Below are 11,408 nucleotides of genomic sequence, written 5' to 3'. Positions count from 1 at the left end.
CAAATCGAAGTTCCCTTGAGATGGCTCAATTGACATCATAAGGGAAGAAAATTGGACAGAATAAAGTTTTGTCATGTCTTCTCAGATAAGAGTCTTCTCAAGCCTAAATGTCTATTATTTAAGAAGATGCATTTTCACTATTACCAGAGAAATAATATAAATCAGATTTCACTACAAAAGCATTAGTTCAATATTAAGTAAAGTTCATTCTTGATAGACTGAAATGTCAACATCTTCACATACATTTTCCTCTTGTAGAAAATGAAATGTGTATAATTCTACACATTGGAAAGACTATCTACTTAATCATATAGATTGGTTTAGATATTGGTAATGATTGCATTTGAGAAGTAATTCATAAATTCTGAGATGAGGCCAAATCTTTGTTGATCCTTTCAGGCAAAAGCATTTCAATCGAAATATATAAGAAAGTAATATTTGCTCACCACTCTGCTAAATTCTGAGAATACAAAAAGAGAGACAAAACAGTCCCTGCCCTCAAGGAACTTATTTTGATTGGGGAAATAACCTAAGTACAGAGAGGATGGAAGGTTACCTCAGAAGGGGAAGGCAATAGTAATTGGGGGCCAGGCAAAAAGAAGTTTATAAATATCTCATTTTAGCCTCCCATAACTTTGGGAGATAGGAAACTGAGGCAAAGAGAGATTAAGTGACTTGCCCATGGTCACACAGCTATTAAGGGTCTGAAGCTAGATTTGAACTCAGATCTTCTAGACTTTCGATTTAGTACTTTATGCATTGCACCACCTCATTGCATGTATTTCCATTTACTGTATGCATGTATTTGTATATGAATATGATCAAGATTCTGAAGGTAGGAATGATAAAATTAAGAAAGAGATTAAAGGTGATGTGAGAGTATAGAGTAGAGCGTGAGATTAAGGTTATAAGCATGGGTGAATGGGAATATGGCATGGCAGATTGGAAAGAGTTTAAGAGGAAAAACTGTTGGACATGATGAATTTGAGAAGTTCTTGGGACATTTAGTTTGGAAAGTTCAAAAGACAGTTGATGATATGTAACTATTACTCAGGAAGAAAAGTAGTTGAAGCTATACATTTAATAATTACTTCTATAGAAATGATAACCCATAAAGAGATAATTTGATCCCTAAACTAGAAAGCAGAGAGGAAAGATAATAGAAAGCCCAGGACAGATTTGGGGGAAACGTCTATAATTACTAAGGATGAGATAGATCAAGGGTCAACAAAGGAGAACAAGGAAGTAATGTTATAAAAACATTGATAGGGCAATGTATCCAGGAAAACAGCCAATTATGTGAAATGATCACATAAATTAAATATTGAGAACCAAAAGCTTTAAATGTGCAATTTAGATATCATTAATAACTTTGGAAAGATCTTTTTCAGTTCACTTATGGTATCAGAAGTCACATAAGAGAAGCTTTTGAAGAAAGTAAGAGTAGAGGAAGCATATAAAAAGAGAAGCTTAAAGACTGAGAAATTGGGAAGGAGGAAAGATCTGGAATAGTGAGTATGGCTGAATCAAGAGAATTTTTTTTCTTTTAAGGATGGGGGGAGATATATATTAGATTATCTGTAGGCAACAGAGAAATATGAGAAAGTGAGAAATTGAAGATTAAATAAAACTGTCACAATAGTAAAAGGATCATTCTCCTGCAGAAGATGGGGATGAGATGTATGCAAAGCATTGTCCATAGGAAGAAGAACCACAACTCCACAGAAGAGAAGTGGTAGAAGTTTATCTCTTAGTGAAATATGAGATGAAGAGGAGATGATGGAGCTTTTGAGGAGAAAGGACCCTTTTTTTGGAGGAGAGGGGTGAAGCTTTCACTTGTTAGTCATGGAGGAGGGTGTGCCAAATTTATGATCTTACTAATAAACATTTAAATAGAACTGAAAAGCTATAAGTTTCTTAGAAATTAATCCTGCCCTCCCTCCCCCCCAAAAACCAAAAACCACTAACCTGCCTCTTCGGTTCTTACTTTTTCTGAGGGTAAACTTGGTTCCCCACCTCCAATTTTGTTATTGGCTACCACACGGAATTCATATTCCACCCAAGGATTTAAATCCACCACTGTAGCTGTTAATGTTTTTCCATCAATGACATCAGGCACTATAAAGTAATGTGGAGAACTGAGAATCCTTATTCTTTAATATGAGAGACTGAAATGCAGATCAATGGCCAGAATTTCTTTTTTAACATGTTACCTGTTGTGACTATTTGCCAGCCCACTGAGAAAGGCGTACGAGCTTGAATGACATATGATGTGATAGGGCTATGGTTGTCTGTACCTTCTTTCCAGGATAGTTGGGCTGTGGTGTCCGTTATTTCATCTACTTTCACATTTTCTGGTGGCCCAGGAGAACCTAGATACATCAAATGAAATAAGGAAATTTATATGTAAAGGAATTCACTCTTGAAGCACAACAAACAAGATTTTCATCTACTGGTTAGAGGACGAAATAGATGCACTAATCTCTTTTGACACTTTTGTGCACACGAGTGGTAACTCTGTGAGAAGACTAAAGCCTAATACAAAAGAAAACCACACATAAGAGCACCCCTTGAATACCTCCGACAGATTCCAATTTCTCCAGCTCTTAGGGAAAAGGCCATTTAACTGAGCATAAATATACTGCTATTTCTTTTAAAATGGACTGAAATGCTGTCCGTTGTTTGAAAAGTATGAAATCCAGTTGGGGGACAGTCATTCTGAGCCACCAACATTAAGTGATTACAGATGCCATATTCTTTTGGAGACCTTTGTGCAGCAGGATCTTTGTACCTTTCTAAATTTGATGTCTTTTATTTTGGACCCAGCATCCTCCAGTACTCTACTAATGCATCTCTGTAGTTCACCAATTTGTTATCTAAAGCTGTTTTACCCTAGGATATACAGGGGCAATTTTTCAGTACAACAGCAAATAAGTCCTGAAGAGCTGTGATCTGTTTCTTTCCAGAATTCTAGAAAATCCTTATTCTTTGGGGGGGGGGGGTGTAATAGAAAAGCACAATCACACATTCATCCCATCTCTAAGCTAACAGAACACTTAAAAGCAAATCATCTAAGGTTGTGACTGTGGAATATCAATTTAAGTGTGAAAGTACATATATAAAGGTTTGTTATTTCTTTAAATTAGTACCTGTTCTCTCAAATGACATCATAATACACTGGCATTAGATCTAAGTCAAACTAAATTCATATACTCAATTAGTTAAATAGTTAATTAGCATTTATAATGGAATGGAAGGGAAAAGAGGAAGAGAATAAACATGCAATACATACACTAATGATGTACAAAGCACTATCCTATACTAAGTTCTTTACAAATATTACCTCATTTGATTCTCCTAACAATCATGGCAGGTAGGTGCTATTAGGAATCCCATTTTATAATTGGTGAAACTGAGTCATACAGCAGTAAAGGGGCAGGGGCACAAAGTTATTAGGTATTGGAGTCAACATTTGAACTCGATCTCTTCCTGACAATGAGTCCAGTACTCTGCCCACTGTACCTTCTATTTGGCTATTAAAGACTTGATATGTGCCAGACACTGTCTGAGTATTGGGAATACAAAGAAACTGCCCTCAAGGAGCTCCTATTATAATGGATGGAAGAGAATGTAAACAATTATATACATGGAATTTAGTCAATATAACTTAGACACACAAACAGAGAAAATGTTCATATTACTTTCTATTCAGTTTAGAGATGATCAATTAAAGGTATAGAAAAAGAAATTACTAACATTTACCTCTTACTATCAGCTCTGCTGCAGATGAAACACTGTCTACTTCTGTTTGTACCATACAAACATATTTTCCACTATGTTTTAGTTGAATGTTCCGAATCATCAAATCACCTGAAGAACTCTGTTGAGCAAATGGGCAATGAACATCATTGTTCAAAAGCATAAATTTCATGGCAATGATTGAAATATTTCATGAACAGAAAACAAGATTTTGTGGGACAGAATTACACAATACCAATTGAAATCAAATTTCAAAAAACATAGTTTTTTTAATTAGTTAATCAACCAATAATTTTACTCAGATATATAAATGATTTAAAAAATAAAACCAAGACTTGAAAGGGATCTCTTTGGATGTTTTCTCTGGTAGTCTTGAAATGAGTTGATCACTAAATTTCATCAAGGTTAGAGCACCTAAATTTGATAAGAGCATCATGATTTCTAATATTATTTGAATGTTTTCTGGAGTAATCCTAAATTATTTACTGGATGTGGCCATGCCAGATTAATGCTTTGAGGGCATGGACTTTTCATTCTTGTATGTACTGATAAAGTCATTCCACTCAGAACAAACAAAACAGCTTGTTTCAAGAAATTTTAATTTGTATTGAACACCTTTTGCCCTTCTGAATACATTGTTTTGTTCCAATAATATTATTGTTTGTTCAAATAAGATTTGACGCATTTAAATTTCCTTTTTTTCATTTATAATGGTGAATCTTTTTAATTGTTTTCTAGCTCAACACCTTTCTAATTACTTGACTAGGAAAAGTGAAGTGTTTATTTTTATTATTATCTGAGTATTGAATACAGTACTACATGGGGATTGCCACATACAATATACTTTACCAAAAAAAATGGAGCTTAAATCTAGAATAATTCACATCTATATAACCTAGGAACAATTTGTGTCAAATTAATAAAAGGAAACATTTTACAGAAACTATAAATATTATATTTCTTGCCATTGTTCAGTACCAATTAAAGGATTAAGTTTTCTCAAATGCCATATACTCTCCTTTTTAAAAATTAGTCTTAAATATGATTCAGTTTTTTAATTTTTTTATTTACTATTCTCATTTTGTACAATTAATGTTATTTTTACATTAGTAAAATATTCTTGTTTAAGAGTAAATGAGATATCCCCTCCCCCCATAAATATAGACTTGCTTCAGCGATAAAGTAAAGGGGAAAGAAAAAAATTAAAATTAAAAAAAATAATGGTAATAATTGTAGGTATGGCCAGGTGGTGCAATGGATGGAGCCCCAGCACTGGAGCCATGAGCACCTGAGCCCACATCTGGCTCCGTACACCCAACAATCACCCAGCCGTGTGACATGCAAGCCACCCAAATCCCACTGCCCTGTAAAAACCAAAAAAAAAAAAAGGAAAAAAAGACCCAAAATAAAATAAAATAGTAATAATAGTAGGGGTGGCTGGGTGGCAGTCAGAGCATTGGCCCTTGAGCCAGGAGCACCTGGGTCCAAATCCGGCCCCAGACACCCAATGATCACCCTGCTATGTGGTCCCAGGCAGGCCACCCAGCCCCATTTGCTCTGCACCCCCTCAAAAAAATAATAATAATAATAAAAAATGTTCTTGAGTCTTTGTTCCAACACCAACAACTCTGTTGTGGGTGGATCACATTCTTTATGGTAAGTCCATCACAAAAGTTACTTTCATATTTTTCCACCGTTACCATTGCTGATCGCAACTCCCCCGTTTCGTATTTCTCCACTACCATGTACTATATTTTCTCTCTCCTTTCACTCTGCCTCTGCTGTAGGGTTGCTGAGTGGCAAAGCAGACAGATCCCTGGTCCTGGGGCCAAGAGGCCCCAAGCCCACATACCACCCCTTAGGCCCAGCATCCACCTGGCCCTGTGGTCCTGGACAGACCATACAATCCCAGCCGCTTGCAATAAGTAAAAAAAAAAAAAAAAGAAATATGTTATATCTGACCACTCTGCCCCCATGGTCCATCCTCTCCTCCATCACTCACATCCCCCCTTCCCTGTGTCCCCCGCTTCTTACTCCAGATGTCTATACCCATTTGAGTATATTTGCTGTTTCTTCTCCTAGCCATCTCTGATGAGAGCGAAGTTTCCCTCATTCCCCCTTGCCTTCCCCACTTCCATATCATTGCAATAGTTCATTATAATAAAGAAAAAACTTATGATATGAAATATCTTGGCCTATTCCCCCTCTCCTTTTCCTTTCTCCCATTACATTTCCCTTTTTTCCCTATTGACTCCATTTTTACACCATATTTTATCTTTGAATTCAGCTTTCTCCTGTGCTTCAACTATAAAATCTCCCTCTACCTGCTCTATTAACTGAGAAAGTTCATATGAGTATTATCAGTGTCATTTTTCTATACAGGAATACATGCAGTTCATCCTCATTAAGTCCCTCATATTTCCCCCCCCTCTCCTCCAATCTCTATGCTTCACCTGAGTCCTGTATCTGAAGATCAAACCTTCTGTTCAGCTCTGGCCATTCCACAACAGGAACATTTGAAATTCCTGTGGTTCATTGAAAGTCCATCTTTTTCCCTGGAAGAGGACATTCAGCCTTGCTGGGGAGTTCATTCTTGGCTGCATTCTAAGCTCTTTTGCCTTCTGGTGTATTGTATTCCAAGCCCTACGAGCTTCCAATGTAGTTGCTGCTAAGTCCTGTGTGATCCTGACTGCAGCTCCACAATATTTGAACTGTGTCCTTCTGGATGCTTGTAATATTTTCTCTTTGACTTGGGAGTTCTGGAACTTGGCTATGATATTACTAGGGGTTGTTTTTTTTGGATCTCTTTCTCGGGGGGGGGGGTAGGTGGATTCTCTCCATTTCTATTTTGCCCTCTGCTTCTAGAATATCAGGGCAATTTTCCTGTAGTAATTCTTTGAAAATGATGTCAAGGCTCTTTTCCTGATCATGACTTTCAGGTATTCCAATAATTTTTAAATTATCTTTCCTAAGTCTGTTTTCCATATCAGTTGTTTTTTCAATGAGATATTTCACATTTTCTTCTAATTTTTCATTTTTTTGGTTTTGAAGTATTGATTCCTGATTTCTGGCAAATTCATCAATCTCCCTGAATTCTATTCTTTGTCTGAAGGATTTGTTCTACTCAGAGAGTTTTCTTATCTCTTTTTTCCATCTGGCCCATTCTGCTTTTTAAAGCGTTCTTCTCCTCCATAACTTTTTGAATTGTTTTATCCATTTGACCTAAGCTGGCTTTTAGCATGCTATTTTCTTCAGCATTTTTTTGGATTTCCTTGACTAGGCTGCTGACTTCATTTTCATGTTTTTCCTGCGTCTCTCTCATTTCTTTTCCCAGTTTTTCTTCTAACTCCCTCATTTGATTTTCAAAGTCTTTTTTGATCTCTGTCATAGGCTAAGCCCAATTTCTGTTTTTCTTGGAGTCTTTAGATGTAGGAGCTTGTGCTTCCTCATCTTCAGACTGAGTATTTTGATCCTTCTTGGGCTCATTTGCAAAATATTTCTCAATTGTGTTCCTCTTGTTTCTCTGCTTGCTCATTTTTCCCAGCCTGTGCCTGTTTTGGGGTGCTTCCTGAGCTTTTGGGACATTCCCACAAGGGTCTCAGTGTGTGAGGCTCTGTCCTCCCTCCTGGTCTGTGAATGACCATAAGCACCTCCCTCTGCCACGGGGCTGAGGTGGGGGGGGGGCTGTTGTTCTATGGGGGGCTAGACTGTGATCAGGATCTGAATGTGGTCAGAGCCCCAGAGTCCTGTTCCAGGGGCAGAGGACAGAGCTAGGAAGTCTCTCTCTTCACTCCCTTCCCTAGGTTCAATGGGCTCATGCCCTGCGGGCTCCTGCTTACCAGCTCTGCCTGCTTCTGTTTCCTGTCTGGGCTGCTGAAAGACCAAGCTGCTGGCTGTGTGCCCCGAGGGCTGGGCTCCATGTGCTCGCTCTGGCAGAGGTTCCCTCTGTTTCCCCACTTTGTGCCCGGTGCTCCCTGGGCATAGGTCAGGAAACTGCCCCAGCTGCTGTGAACTGTGGCTCCCAGCACCCTGGGGCTGCCTCCGGGAGGCTGAAGTTCTTTGGCTCTGGTGGTCCACCCCTCAGACCTCAGGGAGCAGAGGCTTTCTGCTCTTTTCCATGTTACCTTGAGTAGGAGAACTGCCTCTCTGGGTCCCTTTGTGGGTTCTGTCTCTCAAAAGTATAGTTAGAGTCCTTAGCTTATGAGTTTTATCAGAGAGAACCTAAGACTGGATCTGTTCTTGTTGCCATCTTGGCTCCGCCCCCTATTCAGTTTTTTAAAAGAGGTAAAATAATGTTTGCAAGAGCTGACTAATTGCAGGTCCATCTCATGAAGTTATAGAATAGCATGGATTAATTAGAAATTAGAGGTTATAAATTTTGGAAATAGAAAAAATAATAATCCTTGGAGAATCATCTCAAAAAATAAAAGATCTGTGAAATATTGTAAGATGGAAAGTAATGTTTACATCTTTAATTTGTTGTGTACTACGTATTCATACTTTACCCATCACTTCCCCTAAATTTCATCAACTCGTGGTCTGCCTTCCAGTAACTCACCTTCTTCTGAGAAAGATTTTCAAACGTATTGCAAGTATGGAAATTAAAAACCTTTTTTGTTTTGTCAGAGCTTATTTAGTTTGCCAATTGAATTTTGCCAATTGTCAAATACCTTCTGGCAATTGGAGAACCTAGGATTACCTCCAAATCAGGAAGAATGAGCATAGGATTGTAGAGAATGCAGGGAAATACAAGATGTTCATTGCTCAGACTGTTACTAAAAGAACAAAAGGCATGAATGAGTGGGGCAGGAAGGACACAGTGAATACAGTATCTGTGGACAAGTCATGGGAAAAACATCCACAAATTTCTGCCAAGGATGAGGAATTGAGGGATCCACACTAATTGAGGAAGGAATCACAAATAAAGTTACATATCCTTCATAATATTTTTTAATGTATTTAATATTAGATTTTCAGTATCATTCAGTCATCCAATATATATGTAGCAATCATTGGCTAATTGCCAAACCATGTCTTAAGAGAAAAAAGACAAAAAAATGACCCCAAGAAACATATGTTCCTCATTCTATTAATGAAATAATATTTACCTATAGAAGTAAATGACTGTGTATTCATTTGCTTCTATAAGTAAATATTCATTTGCATATGCAAATAGATGCTATTTTACTTATATAAATATAGGTAAATATTATCTGCAAATTAGTAGGGTTGGGGTATTAGCTGCTGGAGTATGAGTCAGAAAGGGGCTCCAGAATTTGGTAAATTTTATCAGAATATTTGCTTTCACATTTTTCTCAGTCATCGCTGTTTTATGTAACATTCAGACACTGAAAGGCAGCATGAGGTAGTGAGAAGAAAGGTGATATTAAAATGATAAAGGTTCCAGTCCAGTCTCTGACACTATTGCCTTGTGTAATAGGAAAAGCTGCTTAATTTGTCACACATTGATTGTCAGTTCTTGTTGCAGTATCTATTTGCATAGAGGAAATTCTTTCTTCCCCTTCTCCATCCTCATCATCCTAAAATTAAGGATTTGCTACCTGTATTTATCCCCATGTTTAAATGATTCCATGATCTGAGTCTGGATGTTCTCATAAATGATGCTGATTTTTACCCATCAGTATCAGTCTGATCCATATAATTCTTATTGACATATTCCCATTTGTTTTCCACAAAGGTGCCTGTGTCGAATTATTTCCTTGTACTGGATGCCTCCCTTACTTTTGCTTGACACAACAAAAAAACATTAGTAAAGCACAGGAATTTTCTAGTGGGTAGGCTTTGCATGTGGCCAATTCATCATCATTTTTTAAATCCTATTTTTTGACTCTTGTCAAAGTCCCCCTTCCCCCCTTCCCCCACCAAGACTTTAGGGAAGTAATGGGAAGGGTATTCAATGCAGACTGACACCTCCATTAGTCTAGTTCTGTAGGTCCTTATTTCTTCTATGTTGCAGCCTCATTACATCTACTTTCTAGCTGTCCATCACTTTCAGAGTGACATTTAAAAAAAATTTTGGGCCATTGTAGAGTTAATGAGCAACAGGAATAACAGTTATAGAACAGCTAGCAGAAGATTTGTTTTCAAAATATGGGTTTTTTTGTTAAAGCGAAAAATTTTGGGTTATTAAAAGAACATTATTCCCTTCCTCTCAAAGAGAATCAGACCTTTTTTTCTGCTTCATTCTGGACTTAAATTACTGTATATTGCAATGTTTCTCTAACTCCAATACGTGTGCGTGCGTGCTCACACACACACACACACACACACACACACACATACACTGCAAATAGCTTTTACATATTTCAATTCACTTATATAGAGGTATTTGAGAGATACTGTATATGTGTACATTCATGTCAAAATATGTACCACATAAAAATAAGAATATACATCCATATCTATGCTTACATAGAATAATTTTTCCTCCTCTACTTTATTTCTTCTCATAATCTCATCAGCTTCTACATATTCAGTTATGACCTCTACAGGGATGATTCTCCATCTACTTATCTATTCCTAAACTCCATGCTCAAATCTTCCAGTGGTTTCCGTATCTCTCTCAAACTATATATCTCTTTATCTTAAACTCAATATATACAATCTGAAATGAAAATTATCTTTCTCCCTAAAAATCTCTCCTTTGAACTTTCTTATTATTCACCATCATTCCAAGGCTTTCAACCAGATGTGTTTTCTGACTTTATTTTCTCTATTCCAATAATTCATACTCTCTAGAATCCAATCTGTTGCTATATACTATTTATTTCATCTATGCAACACCTCTTGGATATTTTCCCTTTTTTCCTCCCAACACCCATCATCAACTGTTTCTTGTCCCCTTAATTGCCTCATACTACAATTGTCTTTTGGTGGGTCTCCCTCCTTTCACGTCTCTAGTCCATTCTCTATTCAATTTTTTAATTTCTCTTCCTAAAGCACAGATCTGACTATTTTCATCCCTTTTATTCAATAGCCACTGATGGCTCCCCATTACTTCCAGAATGAAATAGAAAATTTTCTATTTGGTGTTCAAAGCCCCTCATAATATGGGACCCGCTTCTATAAGAAGCCTTACTTTATCCCTAGAGCTAGGATCTTCTAATTCATCATGTATATAGCTTGTTGGTATGTAGATATTACATCAGATTATTCGCTCCTTGAGAGTATAGCTTGTCTTTTTGTCTTTCTTTTTATATGCAGTATTTAGCATGCTGCTTAACATATAGCATGTATCTATAACATTCATATATAGCTATACATACATGCATAAAGCAGAGAAATACCTCAAACTAACAAACTGAAACCAGAAATAAATATATACACATATGTATCAATATGTTTAGTTTTGATGCTAAAATAGAAAAGAAATATAAGAAATCTTATACACACAAATGATATTACTTAATAAGTTTAACTGATAAAATACACTATTCCAATGAACTTAACAAATACTTTACTAATTACTAAGTAGAGACAGTGAAAAGTTAGGACCCTCTCTGATTTGGAATATGCATTGGCTTAAAATGTAAATTTATTTGCAAACTCTTATGATGATAAATAATGTAATAATAAAAGCAATATTGGTATATAAAGATGAGAGAAATCATGGAGGTAAAGACCTGTTT

The 11,408-nt window shown here is 36.7% G+C and overlaps 1 protein-coding gene across 1 annotated transcript in view; it reads right to left on the bottom strand.

Moving 5' to 3' along the window:
- The window catches only part of CNTN3 (contactin 3), a 378,875-nt gene that overhangs the window by 65,933 nt on the left and 301,534 nt on the right, over positions 1-11,408 (bottom strand). The window contains exons 13-15 of the mRNA XM_074198709.1: positions 3,763-3,880; positions 2,214-2,372; positions 1,969-2,118 (exon numbers count right to left, since the gene is read on the bottom strand). Coding sequence (XP_074054810.1) covers positions 1,969-2,118; positions 2,214-2,372; positions 3,763-3,880 — 427 coding nt within the window. The remainder of the gene's footprint in view (positions 1-1,968; positions 2,119-2,213; positions 2,373-3,762; positions 3,881-11,408) is intronic.

Source organism: Macrotis lagotis, chromosome 8 (genome assembly GCF_037893015.1).
Source record: "Macrotis lagotis isolate mMagLag1 chromosome 8, bilby.v1.9.chrom.fasta, whole genome shotgun sequence".
Lineage (NCBI taxonomy): Eukaryota > Metazoa > Chordata > Mammalia > Peramelemorphia > Peramelidae > Macrotis > Macrotis lagotis.
The sequence above is the reverse complement of the archived record's forward strand: the minus strand, read 5'-3'. Positions and strand labels throughout refer to the sequence as shown.